An 18,733-nucleotide genomic window follows, 5' to 3' on the forward strand; every position below is an offset into this window, starting at 1 on the left:
AAATTAACGAGGTATGTTAAAAGCGCTACTGTTGAGTCAAAATTGTAATAAAATAACAAAAAACACAGTATAATTACTAAAACCAAAAAAATAAAAAATTTGTTAACAAATAAACATTTAATTTTTATAATTTTGCTTGTATTTTAACAAGTTTGTGAGCGTGGCGGTGGCCATGCGATGGCATTGAGAGCAAGTCTGTGCCTGCGACATTTTCCTTGCATTTTCTAGAAACCGTGTCCTTGGTGGTACGGACGGTCGCGCGCATCGTTTGTCTTCAGCAGTAAATTTGTCTTGGTATTTGTGTCTCATAAGTATTTTTCTCGCAACAAGTTAGTCACTGCAAGATGCCTCGTCAGAGGAGAGCCCCAGCTGCACCGTATGTACACTAAACGCATAATTTTCATTCAATCACAAGGCTAGCCTGTCCCGACCGCTGCGTCGGATTGCTGGACCGCGTGTGTCGTTGAATGCGAATGGTCGGTGCCGTGGAACGGTGGTCGTGTGTAGCTTTAGCCACGACGGCTCACTTTGTTTTTGTGTTAATAATCACGTATTCGTTTAGTTTAGGTGCTGTGTAGTGGTGCCCGTCACACGGCGACTGTCCTTTCGTCCTACTGCGTCGCTTCGATTTTTAGGTTCTGGAACCTGATTGCGAAATTCACGGCGTTCACCTGCTAACCTAATGACATTTGCAATTTGAGTACACGCGTCTGAGTCGTCGCTGCTGAGTAGTATTCGCGTACTCGTGATGTGACCGAGAATCTCGAGGGGGAAAGTGCGTATCTGCGAATTGCATCAGAAAGAGACCGGAAGATGCCATCGAATGGATTGTTTTTCATTAGTAGCTGCCTTTCAACAAATGATATATAACGATCCCATTTTTTGTTTCGACATTCGTTTAACGGGCAGACGGTGGCTAGCCACAAATCGCTTAATTCGCAAAGAAGTAATGCAGTTGCTTACTGTGGTCATGTTTATAGTCTCATTTTTAATCCCCTTATGTCGCGTTATTGCCGAAGCAAATCCTTCTTCAAATGTATAGAAGAATCCCCCAAGGTAAAGTAGATTTGTAATAATTACTCGGCATAATTCCTCGTTTGTAGCCATATACGGCTACAAAGGAAAGCTACACACCAAAGAAAAATTCGTCCTTGTCCGGGTTCTAACCCGTACCAGGGATTTTTCTTCACCTTCAAAGTTTCTGAAAAATCCTTTGTAGCCACTTGGATGGATGCTTATGAGTAAATCCTTCCTTGTTACAAATTTGTGTGAATGTTCTGAATGCAGACAGGCTGTTGGATACATTCATTTAGACAAGCAGAGGAGGAGCAACACAGTGTTTCTTACACACTGCACTGCACTTAGAAGCTGTGTGAGCTTCGGTGGACTTGGGTTGTCATGTATAAAGGCATACATCCATAGAATATGGTCCGATAGCATGCAGGAGCCTTTTAAAACTGCATGTGAGCCATTCACTGGTGGCCTCAAAGCACACCCCCTATGAGGGCACTTCATTTCAGGGCTACCTGAATGGTGAAAAAGCCACTTGGGAGGACAAGGATGGCACCAACTGAACTGAATAAATTTCTGGAATAGTGGCCATCACAGGAGAGTCAGGAAAAGATTAAATGAGCTGAAACAAGTGCTCATTCGCATGTTAAAGTGTAGTCACAAGCCTAGTCACTTGTAAAAGCCACCTATACTTCCTCTCACAAGCTGTTTGCAGCACTTGTAAAGGCAGGGGCTATAGACTACAATCGATAATTTTGCTGCTATGAGCCTCTGGCCCCCTGGAAGCGTATTGCCAAACCATATCTCATATCCAAGGTCTCTCTGAACGCAACCTAAAGGTAATATACGCTCACTGAAAACTGCAATTGTTGCTGAAAGGTGTCTCTGAACACAACCTAAAGGTAACATACACTCACTGAACGCATGAAATTATTACTGTGAAGGTAATTGCTTAGTGTAATCATTGTCATACCGATTGTTGCTGTAAGGTGTCTGTGAATACAACCTAAAGGTAACATACACTAACTGAAGGCAGGAAATGATTGCGGTGAAGGTAATTGCTTAGTGTAACCGTTGGCATACCGTTACCTCGTGGCTCTGTTCACGGCTGGTTTTTGTGGTAATAAGAACCAAAAACATCGCATAATGCGACCTAAATTGGAAAACAGCCCAGGAAAGTTGATGGTAAGTTATTTAACATTGTGAATTATCAGTGCTGAGATGAGCAGCATTAATCCATTGCGCCATAAAAATGTTGGGGACAGTGGCCTTTAAATGCGCTCTTATTCGTTTTGACAATATTTCCACTATTTGTCGCCAGGTGACGCTGCTCAGAGGAATCGCTCTAGATCAGGGTGCCTTAGAACATGCAGCTACAAAAAGAAATTTAACAATGAAGATGACATATGTGCTGTATGTGGTAACTCCAGTGAAACAATTGACCATATTATACTCGAATGTAATGGTATCCATCCGGAAGTCGATGCAGGCGCAGTCACTCTTCCTGAAGCTCTGGGGTTTAGAAATACTAGTGGCCGGGTGAATAAACTGGCGGTGGAAGCTAGCAAAAAACGACTGGAAGATTGGTGGCTTAAAAGCAGAAAAGTGACAATGTTAATAATTTAGAAACAAAAATTCAATAAATAGAATGATGGTATAGTTAACCAAAACAATAACCAAGATATAGGGAAAAAAATGAGCATGATAGCTACTGCTACCACCCCGTTTCAAAGGGGACGCTCCTATGTTCCATCCATCCATTCACGCGCCAGAGCATTGTCTCCTCGAGCAATTGTGCCCTTAAGTGCCTCAAGCACTTAAGGGCACAATTACCTATTATAGTGAGCATGAGCTTGAATGGTCCAGGGCTCCCCTGCCCTTAGCAGTGCTACAAACATCTTGTGAAATGAATTATAGATATCTAACATGCTCACTAGTCACTAGCCAGCAGGTGAACATGACAACCTTACTTGGCTTTTGCTTTTAACAACAAGGGATATTAGGAGGACATACATAACAGCCTGAGATCAGCTATGGGAGTTTTCTCCAATATATTGGACACAAGTTTTTGGATCAGTACTCATTTGCCAAGGCATTCATAACCACAAGATCAGATGTTGGACACCTATTGAAGCCATTTGTGCAGTACTGATAAAATTGCATTGTTCACAATGCCTACAAAATATTCCGGAAAATCGAGTTACCTGTCGCAACAGCACGTATTGTTTCTGGTATTTTTGTAATTTCAGAGCATAACTTTGATTTAATGTGAACGTCAGTAATAAAGCAAATGCATTGAAGCTGTATTTTAAACTGAACCTGTGCTTACTTTATTTTTTTGTGCATTTTTTTTTAATTTTATCTCCAATAAATCACACTAAATCAAGTTACAAGAAACAGTATTCTCTTTTATACTTTGATTTAGCATTAAATAGGTCTTTTGCTGTCAGCATTAACAGAGCTTCAAGGAACAAAAATCCTCTGTCTCTCTCTAACCCAGAGGACATACTAGCAGGGTACAGTATTTTTTCATTCCACTTCTGTGGATTGAAAGTTTCAGGAACAGTGTAGCCCTCTTCCTTTCACTTCAGCCCTATTGTGGTGGCTCAGTGGTTATGGCACTCGATGGCTGATCCCAAGGATTCGAGTTCAATCCCGGCCATGGCTGCTGGTTTTCAGCATAGCTGGAGAGCATGGCACCCGTGTCCAGCTCAGTGTCAGTGTGCATTAAAGAACCCCAGTTGTTCGAAATTTCGGGAGTCCTCTGCTACGGTGCTCTTCGTAGCCCGAGTCGCTTTGGAGCCTTACACCCCTATAAACCGAACTAGTCATTTGATGCCAACACCTCATGTTCAAAACTTGACCCCCTATGAGTTGCATTCTTCAGCTGCATGCGATGCACGCCTTTCTTTTATTTGTGTACAGGATGAGGAGGGCACCCGCAGCACCGGCTCCGCGAGCCGCCGCCGCTGCACCACCCCCAGCCAGAGCTGCGGCTGCTCCAACGCAGCCCGTGCCAACCCAGGCACATCCACCAGCCCCCATGATGTCGCAGCCTCAGCAGCCGGGCATGTTTGCTCAGATGGCTACTACAGCGGCCGGAGTCGCGGTCGGCTCTGCAGTGGTGCGTTCTTAGTCTGCTGTGTCATTTACCAGTACAGTGTCCAGATTGATTAGACGTGACTTGAATCTTGAATTTCTTTCTACTGCAAAAGTAGCACCACAGTCACAGTGCAGAAGTGGTAGGGTGCCTGATTGTTCATCAGCATTGTAGCTTGAGCTTGAGGGCTCTAGCAGCCGTCCGGTCGCCTCTGCCAGAAGCACCACCCACTACAAGCTGTTTGCTAGCAGATGCTCACAGGGGATACACCCTAGATCCACCTTCCTACCCTCCAGAAGTGCTACCAAAGCGGCACTCGAGTTCAAAGACACAACGGGAAAGCCAGCTATTCTGCAAAAGCATCACCATGACCCACCATCCCACCCCACCTCTCTAGCGATGGCGTTAGAGGGGTGGCAGTGGCCCATAGGACAAAGCAGCCATCGCAGATTCGCAGGCCTCTTGATGCTTTTGCAGAATTGTTAAACAAAATTTTATTGTCCCTTGAGGTTTTCTTTTTATTATTATTTTTCTTTTTCTTGGCACATGCCTGGGAAAGCAAGCTTGGAATGTTGGTTGTGGACTAAAATGTGATGTAGGCTGAAAATAGACAAAATATAAAAAAATTAAAAGTTAAGCTCAGATATTGAAAATCTGAGCGCCTGTCCCATTTTTTCATTGTTCATCTTAACTAGATTTTAATGTTTCTCACCTGACTGGCAGAGTTGCCTTTTGTGTGTGCGTGTGTGTGCGCATGCTGAATTCAGGTGAGCAAATTTAGTTTTAACAAATGACAGGTGCTACATGCCCCATTAGGGTGGCACAGTGGTGGGGGCGCTCGACTACTGTGCCCAAGGATGCGGGATCGAATCCCCGCCTCAGCAGCCACTTTTCAATGGAGGCGAAAAGCTAGGCGCTCGTGTGCTGTGCGATGTCAGTGAACAGTAACCCCAGATGGTCGGAATTTCTGTAACCCTCCACTGCAATGTCTCTCATAGCCCGAGTCACTTTAGGACTTCAAAACACCATAAACCAACTTGTGCTTCGCTATCTTCTAGCATAGAGAACAATATTTGGGGATGATTTACGGAACGGTCAAATCACACCGACCTCATTGGCAGCGACCCCTTCTGCATAGCACTGCAAGGCTGCTGCCATGATGACTGTTGTGCAGGGGTACTGAAGTGGAGTGCCCTGTTGGCTCCAACCCTGTGGTGCCTGGAGGCGGGAGTGCGCGTAGCAGCCTTAGCCCACAGCCCACTAGGGGGATACATGCACCTGAGGCTGAGCAGTAGCCATGCACTAGCTATGCAGTGGTGAGGTGTGACAAATGAAGTACAGAATTGGTCTGGTCCTTAACTAACTTGGTGCAAGAACTGCAGGTGTGCCATTTCTGTTAATTGTGCCCATTAGTATCTTTTATGGACAGTTTTCATGTGATGTCATGGGCACCATCTTTGGTTATATGGAAACTGGTTGGCAATAAGAGGATTAGCAAGAAATCTAGTCTTATTGCGCGCTTCCTGGTGCCAAAGGTAGTGGTGGCTGGTGTGACATCGTTGGAAACTAATATATATGATGCAGATACTTGATACTTTACTTTCTGTATTCTTACGCAGTTAGTTTAGCTTGCCCTTTATCCTGTGTGCTTCTAGCTATACCTTTATTATTTAGAGGGAGCTGTGTGATATATCACGGCTGTGCCAAGGCAGTTGCAATAGTAATGTGCAAACTCAGTGGCACTTTGTTTTATGATGAATTCCAGTCAGAGTTAGAGCACTTCCAGTGCAATGTTTTCTGTTCTTTTGGGGGCAGCTGTATCCCAACCACAGATCCAGAACACGAATTGCGTCTTTAACACAGACAGGGGCCGATTTTGGAGCCAAGGTCACTTCATGAAACAATCAAGACTGCTCCGCCGAAATCGGCGGAGCCGACTGGAAGTTTGCATGGCATATTCCTTCCGTTGCGCCCTCCATTTCCAGCGACTTGTCGCCTCCGCCGCGCTGGCTCCACCCTCTGCGCACCATGACAGATGATCAGTATTTGCTCTGTTATGGATGGAAATTGCCATCATGAACAAGTGTCTGCTAGCCCATTTGTCACAGCAAGTCTCTTGCTCTTGCTTTGAAACCTTTGGGCGATTACTATGCTGCGCTGTGACTGTAGTGGTCTCAAGGGTCGATGACTTTCATTTTGTTCTGCAATGCAGGGCCACACGATTGGTCATGCCCTGACTGGCAGCCTTGGAGGGGGCGGCGCCGCAGAGGCAGCTCCAGCTGCAGCCCCAGCTGCTGCTGCCCCGGCTATGCAGCCCCAGCAACAGCAGCTGAGCGGTGCCTGTCAGTACGAGCTCAAGCAGTTCCTGGAGTGTGCCCAGAACCAGCATGACATCTCTCTCTGCGATGGTTTTAACCAGGTGCTCAAGGAGTGCCGGCTTCAGCACGGTCAGTGCAGGCTTCCTTTAAGTGGCCTAGCTTTTGTTATCTTTGTCTGCACATACTCTTTGCAGGAATTTTACACTGCAGCCTGCTTGCAATGCAGTTGAGAAAATACGAAAAGTATTACATTATTTCCTGACTGTTTCTTTGTAGGAAGAGCAATTTGCTGAAATAACATTATTTTTTTGCAATTAACCTGTTTTTCTCGGCATTTTTTCTTTCAGGTATAGGCATGTAAAGTAGACCTCTAGGAAGTAATGCTGGTGAACCACTCCAAGCTCCACCCTGTGCCAGGTGGCAAAAATGACTTTGTTCTTCTTCGCAAGTAGAATGCAATAAACTAGCAATTGCTGTTGAGTGAAGTGTTTATTTTTCTAGCCATGCCTTGGCTGGCTGGAAGTCAACATACTTTTATCACCGCAAAAAAACCTGTGTGTATACCGCAACCTTCTGTGTATACAATACAAGGTGTTTTTCCTGATTTTATCAGGTCAGATTTCTACCTCGTATTATATGCAGATTAAACCAATTTCAGCAGAAATTAGCAGTTCCAGCCTTTGTTATTAATGAGCACTATCGGCATCAGGCGGGATGGATGGAGTGTCCCATATGAAACAGGGTAGCGGAAGTTTCCAAGTTTCCACCATGCTCAGCTTTCTTTTTCCTATATCTTAAATGTTGTTATAAACCGGCACACTTATTTTGTCATTTCAATTACTAAATTTTTTTTCTACACTTATGTCAACTTTCTGCTTTTTGGGCACCAATTTTCCAATTGCCTTTAACTTGCACCACAGATTCATTCACCTGATCACTGATGTCTCTAAACCCTAGGTCATCTTGGTTAAATTTCTTTTCTGTAGCTTCATGCATGTTCTGCGTGGAAGGTAAAGAAGAGGGTTCTACTTAAGTTGAGGACAACACAAAGGGCCATGGAACGAAAAATGGTAGGGGTAATGTTAAGAGATGGGACGCATGTAGAGTGGGTCAGAGAAATAACTCAAGTTACTGACATTCTAGTGGAAATCAAGAACAACAAATGGGCATGGGCAGGACATGTAGTGTGAAGAGAAGATAGCTACTTCTTTGCATTGGGTAAGCACGAACAGGCTATCATCCAATCGCCTACCTTACATAAACCCATGACCCATTTTCTACCCATAACTGTGTTTGTACTCGGCCTATAGGATTTAATTTGCATTCTATCTCCTTTCCCTTTATGAATCGTAAATCAAATCCATTTTACTCTGCCGCTAGCTGTCTGGAATTTGCTTATTCATTATGACTGTTTCCAAAGGTTTTAACGATGCGTCCTTGCTTCTTGAAGTGCATTAATCAGCTTGATTGGAATTTCATCAATCCCTGCGAATGTGCATTTAGGAATATTGATGTGATTAGGATGTGCATTTAGGCAGTTTAGACGCTATGTAGCGGTGCCATCGGCCGACTGTTCGATGATTTTTATTTCACGAAACTGACTCTGCGATCCTCGTCAACCATTGTGCCCTCAAAGCACACGCGACCCGAAAGAGGTCGATTATACTCACACGATGTAGGAGTGACGAAAGGATAGTTCCAGCCTCTCTAGCCATGCTCTACAGCCAGATCGCGGACACAAGGCCCATATTCCGTGTCATTTCGCTATCAAAGTATCGCTATCTCGCGTGACCTCGAATCATCGTATTGGTGAAAACGCCGGAACATGATGTTGCCACCTCTTCCGGTTCCGTGGTGGCAACATCCGGTTCCGGCGTTTCGACCAATCAGATGACTCGAAATCACGTGAGATAGCGACACTTCGATAACGACGCAAACTCTGAATACAGGCATATGGGCCCAGATTCATCAATATTCTCAAGGAACACGTCGGTCGCATTTTTGAGAAATGCGGGATACCAAACGTGTTAGAGGCACAGAAAGAGTTTCAAAGACGTCTAATAAGGGATTCTCACAGTTACACGAACCGGATGACGATTGCAAAAATCCTGTATGAGCACGGCACATTATGGCCAGCAGCTTGTGCGCTGCCGTCCTACATCCGAGCGGGAGGCAGCTTACTGGTTTCAGAACAGCTGAAAGGTCATGTGGCTTCCGCGATTGCTGGAGTGAATGTGAGCTGCTGTCCTCACAGTGCGTGATACTTTTTGGTCAAGCGTGTCGGCATGAGAAGGGGAGCGAACCAGCACCGGCACATGAAGGCGTACGATTTGCAGAGCAACCACGAAGCGTTGTGCAAGTAAATACCTTTGCTGCTCTCCTCGTTTGCATTATACGTGGATGAAACGTTCTTTTTTTTCCATTTTTGCAATCCCAAGGTTACACTTCATATTATATGCACGGGCTTTTACATTATAAGTAATGATAATATAATGACTATTATAATTGTGGCAAGTGCAAGCACATTTGTAGAATTTCCTTCCCGGGAGTAAGGCACTGCTTGTGACATACACTGCAGTTGTACTATTTAAGGATCAACTGTAAATTGTGAGGCCAGGGTTGGGTGTTATAAGAAGTGCATTGCAATGTGGGAAGCTTTAGATTACCCCATGCTTTTGCATTGTTATCCGTGAGCTTGTATTAGCACTGTGGAGGCCTGTGAATCACAACAAGGTTGACAACAGGGCGAGTTGGTGCTGATTAATCTTAAAACCAGCCGAAAGACACAACACAGAAATGAGAAGAGCACAAGACTAGCCTCATCTTGTGCTCTTCTCATCTCTATTTTGTCTTTCAGCTGATTTTAAGATGTGTGAACTGCTCACAAGGGTGAGATCTCTGCAACATGTAAATGCCCTTTCTCTTGCTGGCGATGATTAAAACATTTCAGTAGTATTGGTTCATAAAAGAAGTTGACCCCTGGAAGGAGGGAGCTTTGACCGGGACTCCTATGGCTTTTGCTGCGTTCCCACCAACTGTAGCTGGTCCTCCATGCTTCAGCTAGTCAGTCACTTCTGGATGATCTGGGTGCTGCCTTTATTTCTTGGCAAGCCCGAGTCATGTGGTAGTGCACGGTGAGCCCCACATAGTGGACAATTCTCTGGCTACGTGGCTGGGTGCATTACTTTGTGAAGCCAGCTAGAAGCACTAAGCCGACTTCAAATCGCTGAAGTCTGCTTTCAAGTTTATTCCTGTCGAGGGTGCTCCTGAACGGGGGCACCAGGCTGTGCAGACATGGTCTCCCTTAGGGGTCTGCTCAAGGTACGGACACGAGAATCCACACCTCGTCTTCACTGGCCAGGAAGCAACACTCAGGTCTACTTGCAATTGGGCCTCCCTGCTCAATAGGAAAGATACCCTCCTTCCCCAGTGGCCAGAAGGCCACCGAGGCCCTTCAGTTCCTTCTGGGCTACCTGGAGAAAATGGGCCTAAGCAGTCAACTCAAGGATCATAGCCTTCTTTTACCTTTCTCCTTCCTCTTCCCTCAACCACTTTTATTTTATATGCAGGCTGACAGTGGTGGTGGCGCTAACAAATGTCCGCCACAAATCCATTCGTTCATTAATTTACTCTGTGTCATCAAGCCACTACTGCTATTGACATGGAGCAAGTCCCTCCAAGCCAAACACATCACTGTGCATAATATAGCATGGCTACCACAAGATGCAACTATATGTGCGGCGGAGACTAAAATGAAGGGCTTATATGGCGAAAGTGCCGTGACGACGCTTGAGTGCAAATCCTGCAACAACTATTTCGGATATGCGTGCGACTGACTGATTTCAGGGGGAAGAACATAACCACACCTTTCGCCCTATCGACATCTGTGCTTTACGCACAGCGCTGGTGCCCCACTATTCCCCTAACCAAAAGGGCCACCGTACTGCAAATCTCACTATTACTGCAAAAATGAAGTTTGGTTTCATTAACTACACTTCATTCGGTTGCAGAAATCACAGTGGCTGTAGATCAATTACACATTACCAATTACTAGAACCATGCCAAGAGACTTCTGGCACAATCTGGCACAGACAGACACATTAAAATTAAATACGGCTTTTAGAGGAAGTGCAGTGCTTTATTTGCACAAACAATTTCAATGTCTTCTCAACAGTGCGGCACCTGACACTCATGGCTGGCCATTCAGAGTTAATCTTACAAATATAGGTTAATAATTCATTCTGTGAAGGCCTTTTAAACCTCCACTTAGCTTGCTGCTCTTTGAATCATCAGTAAACACTTTGCAGCCGTATGCAAAATACACACGTGCTAATTCTACAACATGATGACAAATCAACAATGTGAATGAACCAAATGGGCACTGAGCACTAACATGCTACCGAACGCACAGTGGTTGTCACCTATGCCCGCCTTAAACACTTTTACGAAACAAGCTTGGCGCAGTTGATATGCTGACAACAACTCTGTAACATTTAAAATTTAGCCAGTACCCTCGGCAGGACGATGTAATGCAGATGCTACAAATGCTGGCACGGTAGCTAAGATATTGTAATAAAATCAATGCGGTCTCTCAGGTCTTGTGATGCGTATGAAAACCACTTGTAATTATGGGGGTGCTAGTCGGGGCACCTTGATGTATTGGGTAAACATAGGGCGAGATAAACTACAAATGCCGACTCGGCCAAAACCGTGCACTGCTTTTGGCCGTGCACGGTTTTTTCCGCAGTAATGCAGATGACAACATTAGGGAGCACAAAAGATACAAAATGTGGCATTTGTTAGCAATGCCTAATGCCCATGCATTGCTTCATATGCTACCACTCTTGCTCCTTGATTGCTTAGGGATGTGTCACTTCATCCCTAATTAAGATGACAAGCAAGATGGCAGACTGCACGAAGATGGCACCAGCAGGCAGAGAAAGCATTAAGGTCTGCAGTAGAGGGTGAGAATAGGAGAAGCAGCGTGCATGACAATGAGCAGTATGTGTGATGGGAAAACTGCTTCACTGGATCACAAAGGGAGCAGAACAAGCAAGTACACAAGCCGGATTTATCAGTGCCCATATTTCATTCTGTGTTATGAATTGACAAACTGACCTTAAAAAGCCTTCAGAACAGCATGCACACAGTGCGGAGAGGTGCTATAAGAGTCGCATGAATGTAACTATGTACATGGTGTAGAGCCCAAACACGACTTGGGCACCTCCCAGCACAAAATTACTGTAGATAATAGGTGGATGCCATGGTGCTTTTAGTCATAACTACAGTAGAACCTCATTGATACGTTCTCGGTTCATACTATTTTTCTTTCATACACTTCAAATCGCGGGCACTAAAGCATTTCCCATAGAGCTACACTATTTTGTCCCGGTTCATGTGTTTCCGAATAACACAATTTCCCAGTTACCATGTTCTAAACTTCGATATATTGCGGTCGTATAATACATTTTGCGATCAACTGGACATGTGCTAACGAGCACTTGCGACATGAAAAACTAGTCGGCTGTGCTGATCCGCCACAGTTGCTTTTCTGCAGTGCCTGGGTGCAAAGGGGTGAAGCATCAAAGAAATCTAACGAGCCAACATATGAGGCGCCCATCCCCACGGAAACATAACTTCATGCGGAGAAACACAGTGGCTTCTTTGTGGTGCCTTATGGGCATAAGGGAGAAACAGATAACTTATCGCCTGCATACGAGCGGGCCAGGTCCTGGGGGGACAGATGAGCACAGATGAGCAAAAACGTAAGCCATCACGATGGCTTCCCCACATGTCAATGGTGCAAGGGGGAGAAGCATCCGGAAACTCCCAAGGAAGCGACTCTTCCCCGCAGAGGGCAACGCAATGGAATAAATTCTGCGAGAGCTAAAAACGGTGCAGTGCATACTTTATGTGCATAAATTCTAATCTACACTTTTATGAAGTGAAAGGCTGAATTCTCAATGCCTTTGTACTTTATTCAGCAGTTAAATTTTTCAAAATTAGGCAGTTCGAATCATGTTTTCCCGGATAATGCATTTTTTCCCGCATTTTTTTTTTTTAAAGAAATGTATCAACGAGGTTTTACTGTATCTTTGTTAACTTCTGGGTGTACGAGCACTTGTCACAAGTTTGCGTGTTATCAGTGTACAACATCCGTGCTAACCTTTGTATTGTTTTAATTTTAGTACACATACTTTGGAAGCATGCTTTGTCAACATATGATATGACACATCTCACAGACCAGTACTCACACTGACAAGAGTCATAGGCAAGAAAGATGAGAACACAACACAAACAGTAAGAAAAGCTAGGTTGAATGAAGAACCTGCAGTGCCCAGGCGATGCTGTACCCCTGCCCTTTTCAACGGCCACTTTGCACATGTGCGGCCTCTCCTCGATCTCCACTGGTTGAAAACGAACCATCAACTTTCACTGCGCATGCACGGTTAACGTTAGCAACCGGCACCAACAAGAAATGGCACTCCACATGTCAGGCACACACTTCTCGGGCACAGTTGGAGTGTCACGGAACCTGATCGCACCAGAGTCTCCAACGTACATTATTCTCAACCAGTTATTTTGCATAACAAATAGACGTTTGTGCACTCCCTTGAGGGCACTACATATTGTGGTTAAAGGTAGATTGTTTGGCCACTAAACGCTGGCACTGGCAGCCAAAAGAATGCGACGTCAAAAATGAAGAGGGATGTGGCTTTTTCGTGGCCAACGTTATCTCCGCAGAGTCGCATAAAGGCTATGTGGGGGCTTTGGAAAAGCCATATGTACCACTAGAGCTTGGCTCCCCAGTTTACACGCTATATTTTATAGAGCTGCTGTTAAGAAATCTACAGCATAGGTTCGTGCTGTATAATGCACAGTGAACATTGAAAACTATGAGGAAAGATGTCCTGAAAACTCATTGCCCATGTTATCTGGGCAATCAGCAGCTTCCATGAGTCAAACGGTGACTGCAAATAAAAACTTCAATGCATTGTTTTGATAGTTACTGCATGAATGTACATCCACATCTTCCATTCACTGTCGGAATGTAACAATTCTATGAGTCCCTAAATGCCAGGGCCGCATTTCTTCATGCAAATCATAGCTCGACATGCACGAGTAGTCAACTGAGCGGGTTTGTTCAATCAAAACACAGCAAAACAATATTATCAAACACATTTCAAAGCACGTTGCATTTTGGGTGATGCTGTCTCTCGTGAAACAGCGTGGCATCAGATGTAAAGTTCAAAATCGATTCGTCTCGAGCTGTAAAATGGGCGATCTTTCTCATGTGCCTTGCGAACCCAGACGCCGTCTTGGAAGTAACCCTCCTGCACCCACTGCAACATCTGGGCTGACGTATGCAGGCCGTACACAGGAGAATCTTCTGCTTCCTCCCACTTGAACTCCCACATCACTTCATCATCATCTTTTGATGAGCTCACTGGCTCTGCATCTGAAACCAACACAGGTAAAAGGTAAAGGTGAGATGAAACTTAGGTTTAAAGCAAAAAGAGAAAGATGAGCCATGTGTTCTTTTGCAACTCAATGTATGCAAGGTTAGCAACTATAATTCATGTCTAGGTGAAGCCACACAGCAGCTGATGCCATTCTTCGAACATGAGCAGCCATCTAGCATCAGCTGGTGAGGAAGACGGGTTACATACCATCAGTCTTGCCTTCATTAGCTGCTTTATCCTCTCCGGTAGTTGACGGTTCAGTGGCCTTCGTAGCCTCTTCATCATCGGCAAACATGTCAAAGGAAGACCCTTCAACAGATGTGGTCGCCGCTGTGGCTTCTTTGGCTTGTTGCTGGCGTTCCCGCAGGAACTTAAGTCGCTCGTATGTCTGCTCATAAATGTCCATGTCCCCAGTTGATACAAGCTGATCGGCAAGCTCAGTCATCCGCAGAAGTTGCTCTTTAGGGATAACCTCCTTAGTGCTATCTGCAAAAGGGAGAGAAATTGAAGCCCTTTACGTCTAATGAACAGAACTGGCTCCCATTTTGGCTGTGATAGCACTGAAGCCAGAAGACTGGGTATAGGGTCCCATTATTTCCTGGCAACCATGATCCACTGGGGCTGAAACGTGGAGGCTAACAAAGAGAGTTCTACTTAAGTTGAAGACAACCCAGAGGGCTATGGAACGAAAAATGGTAGGGGTAACATTAAGAGATAGGAAGCGTGCAGAGTGGGTCAGAGAAATAACTCAAGTTACCGACATTCTAGTGGAAATTAAGAAGAAGAAATGGGCATGGGCAGGACATGTAGGGCGAAGAGAGGATAACCGATGGTCGCTTAGGGTAACAAATTGGATTCCAAGGGAAGGAAAGCGTAGCAGGGGGCGGCAGAAAGTTAGGTGGGCAGATGAGGTTAAGAAGTTCGCAGGGGTCGAGTGGATGCAGCTAGCACAGAACCGGGTTAAGTGGAGAAATATAGAAGAGGCCTTCGCCCTGCAGTGGGTATAGTCAGGCTGGTGATGATGATCCACTTCTAAATGTAGTGAATGTCCTCCTTTTTGTCCACAGTGCTTCTTTTAAAGCAGACAGTGTATCCAGCACAGAAACACCCATGGAACTGTGTATTCACACTTCTCACAGCTTCTCAAATGTCCCAGACTAGCAAAAAAATCTTGGGAAATGCTTAAGTATCCTTAAGAGTTGATGCAACAGCATTGCTTTATGGACATTATAAATTGTTACTAAGTAGTGGTCTCAATTAGTAGCACTAACTAGTAGTAAATAAGAGAAATAATAGATAAGTGGTCTCAATTTTGACTAAGTGCTGATCTAATGTAATATGTGGCTGCTGTCTACTCTACAGTATTAGGTGCCTGCATTAGGCCTCTATGCTATCACACTGTACTAACGCTCCTCTGTAGTGTAGGGGTAGTGCGCCCAGCTCACACCTCAAAGACCAGCAGTTCGACTCGGCTTCACCACCGCTTTTTCACCGCAATGAAAGTGATTTTCTTTCTTTAGGAGCACTTTGTAATGCTGTTTTGCTGAGGTTACGACCTCATGGATGACGCCACAACCCTACTAAATCTCCCGACAGCGCACCTGCCATCTCAGCAATGTCATATGGTCTTGTGATAACACACACCTCGTAGCTTATTTTAATGTTGCGATTAAAAAAAAAAAAAAAAAGATCAGAAAAAAATTGCATTCGCAGAATTCGAATAGATGTTATATTCGCTCAATGCGAAGGTAAGTAGTGTCAATCCATTGTGCCACTGAAGCAACGAGTGCGGCAGGCTTTAAATGCGTTCTTATTCATTTTCACAATATTTCCGCTATCTGCCGCCAGGTGGCGCTGCTCAGAGGACCCTACCGTTGAGAAAACAGAATCTCGCCGTGGCACCTGCTTGTTCAGTGTAGCCATGTTCCGTATATGGTTCATATCATATCGAGAGTGTTGTATATATTACTGTTGCAATATAAAAAAAGTGATTACTGAGTTAGAGGAGTGTGTTCCTGGCATAGTGTCAGGATGCAGCTAAGGCATGGTAACCATCTGGCTGGTTAGCTAATACAGAGTAGTTAACTATTTAACTATTACTGTTAAGCTCATTTGTACCATAAGCAATTTCTATATTATAATGTTCTTAGGTTTTCAAAAATAGTGTTCTTGATGCTGCTGTAGCACAAGAGATTCTATGGCCACACATGAGCAAAACCAACACAGCGTCATTGGAAATAGCACTAGCCACACACACAGTGGCTTGAGTCACGACGGCATCAGCGAACACTACTTGACAGGTGCACCATTCTATGATGCGAGTTTTTAGGCTTGGCTAGCACCTATTCCAATTGTGCAGTTTCAGTTTCGCCCATTTGTGGATTCAAATTTTCTTGCGCTAAAGCAGCGACAAGAATGGCATTATTTAAACTCTAGAAACTGACATGTACAAAGGTAGTCAAAAGTTCCCAGGCCACAGGGTCTTCTGAGCAGTATAGTCAGCCAGCTATGACGACTCCAAATCTCAAAATATCTGTGGAGGGTAGAAGAAGCATTATTCTAACCTTCAAGCTAATTGATTGCTTTAATGGTACTTCAAGTGACAGAATATGCCAACCAGAAGCAGAATCTGTGGCCTGGGAATTTTTGAATACCCCTGTACACTGCTTACGGTGAGCTACAATTAACCTCTCAATAAACGAAAATAAATGAGTAGCTTAACAGTAACAGCTAAAAACTTGACAAGTCAATACTATAGTTAACGTGCCTTAGCTGCATTCTGATGTACACTACCACTTACAATGCTATGCCAAAAAGTGCTCTTCAAACTTTAAAAAAATTTACTTTTAAACATTGTTAAGCCTTGCGTGAAATATCCTATACATGTGTGTTCAATCAATGTGAGATTCAATGTCGCTGCCTCATCATAAATTACAGCTGTAAGGCTGCCTCCTTTTATACCATGCGAGTGTGTGCATGAAGTGTAGCTAATAGAAGTGAGCTGGTATTTCTCTTTTTTTTTTAATTCTGTTTCATTACAGTAACCACTTTGTACCAATTTTAGTGAGTGGTTAGAGATGTTTGCTGCAGAGGCTATGTGTCAGTGCACGTGTGTAGGAGAGGCAATGACACAAGTGAACCTCAGCACAATTTGGAAATGCCCATGGAACACGATATGCTATGACAATTTGTTGCAGTGATCTCTGCCTACCCACGCAGTCTTTCTGCAACTACAAAATAAGTATGCACTCGCCCAGCACTTGGGTACACCTGAATTTCAGCGGCAGAATGTCTGTCAATCCAAATGGTCAGATTGATATACATAGCTGAAGACCTACCGGGCTCATCTTGTTCCTGCTTCTTCTTCTTCCAGCGGTTTATAGTTGACTCCCTCTTTCCGCCTCCCAGGCGCTTGATGCAAGCCAATACTGTTTCCCGGGGTTGCATTATTTCCAGCATCTCCCCATAGAGTGCCAATGCATCCACTTTTTCCTCATCTTCAGTGCCCTCAGAACCTCTGCTGTCCTCCATGACTTGTTTTGGAGGTTGCACCTGCAGCATGTGAAAAGAACGCAAAGTAACAATACACAGTGACATCTGTGCACAGGTCACCAGCATCACTCATGAGTCGACACTCTTAAGTTCACTTGCGCTCACATTCGGTCCATGACTTGAGACTTAAGTCCAGACTCATGCTCAGGACATGATCTGAGCTGAAAGTCCAGACTCGAATTCACATCATTATCTGAGTCACAAGACTAGGCTAAAGCTCAGGCTAAGGCTCAGATTATGATGTGTCTTCATCACGCTGGTGTGCATCATTTTCTCCTCATTTGCTGACAGCGAAGGAGAGGAAAGGTTTATTGCTGTGACGAGCAACACTTGGCGCGGTGGCTTGGCAGTGTCTCTTGGTGATAGAGAAAGAGAATTCTGTGGAACACCTTACTGTGTGCACTTCCTGGCGTACTTTGTGCATTTTGCATACGATGATTGTTGCCACTGACACACAACATAAGGTGTACACAGGTCAAAGCAGCCCTTTCAGACTTTTTGGACACCTGCTGACAACCAGTGATGTTAAACTTTGTGTTTGATAACAAAGTAAAAATCATGTGTGGTACTTCCCTCACATTATAAAAAAAATTATCAACCAAATCGCTTGAAGCACACAAAAAAAGAAAAAAGCTTTCTAGCTAAAAAGAATTGCCATGGTCGAGAAAATTGAGTAATTCAGCCTGAATAGATCATGAGTGGGGACGAGTGGGCCCATATGAGTGTGAGTTCAAGAGTATGGTAAATCCAAGCACACGTAGATCTGAGTTAGAGAGCGCTCACGAGCAAACTCAAATTTTGCTGTGCAGTGCATGCCTACCCCCCCCCCCCCCCCCCCAAGAAACAAGAAAAAAAAAATTAATTCTCCCCGCTCATAGAAACGAAGCAATGAGGAAGCAAGCACTCACAGCTTGAGTAAAAGGGCACTCATTATGAGATGTGGGGTATCAATTGGGGAGGCAATGCACAATCTTGAAAAAAGCTTGCCATGATCTTTTTTTCAGTATCAAGGAACACGCTTTAAAAATGGCAAGTTGGATAGCCCTCTAGTGCAACATTCAAAATATGCCACTGTGTGCTATCGAGAAATGCTGAGATATGTAGAAAGATATAGCCGACTGACTGGGCCTACGCGGTGGCCATAGCAACTGGACTCCTGAAGTGAAGATTCCTGCCACCGTGCTCATCGCCTTTTAGGCCAATAACTGTTTTTCCTGCTCCTCTTCTTACACATGAGGAATAGAGTAAAAGCATTCCATACTGCCAAGAAGGAAGAGACAGGCATCAGT

The 18,733-nt window shown here is 44.5% G+C and overlaps 2 protein-coding genes across 2 annotated transcripts in view; one reads left to right on the forward strand and one right to left on the reverse strand.

Moving 5' to 3' along the window:
• Positions 1–206: 206 nt before the first annotated feature.
• Chchd2 (Coiled-coil-helix-coiled-coil-helix domain containing 2) lies at positions 207–6,909 on the forward strand. Its single transcript, XM_084598322.1, has 4 exons — positions 207–376; positions 3,937–4,135; positions 6,324–6,558; positions 6,777–6,909. The coding sequence occupies exons 1-4, from the start codon at positions 345–347 to the stop codon at positions 6,788–6,790; spliced, it is 480 nt and encodes a 159-aa protein (XP_084454448.1). The 5' UTR covers positions 207–344; the 3' UTR covers positions 6,791–6,909.
• Positions 6,910–12,812: 5,903 nt separating this feature from the next.
• holn1 (CD2 antigen cytoplasmic tail-binding protein 2 homolog holn1) overlaps positions 12,813–18,733 on the reverse strand; it is a 12,415-nt gene continuing 6,494 nt past the window's right edge. Inside the window, exons 4-6 of the mRNA XM_084598324.1 lie at positions 17,231–17,444; positions 14,100–14,378; positions 12,813–13,888 (exon numbers count right to left, since the gene is read on the reverse strand). Coding sequence (XP_084454450.1) covers positions 13,665–13,888; positions 14,100–14,378; positions 17,231–17,444 — 717 coding nt within the window. The 3' untranslated portion in view covers positions 12,813–13,664. The remainder of the gene's footprint in view (positions 13,889–14,099; positions 14,379–17,230; positions 17,445–18,733) is intronic.

The sequence above is a fragment of the Amblyomma maculatum genome, chromosome 3 (assembly GCF_055883805.1).
Source record: "Amblyomma maculatum isolate TAMU_Amacu chromosome 3, ASM5588380v1, whole genome shotgun sequence".
Taxonomy (NCBI): domain Eukaryota; kingdom Metazoa; phylum Arthropoda; class Arachnida; order Ixodida; family Ixodidae; genus Amblyomma; species Amblyomma maculatum.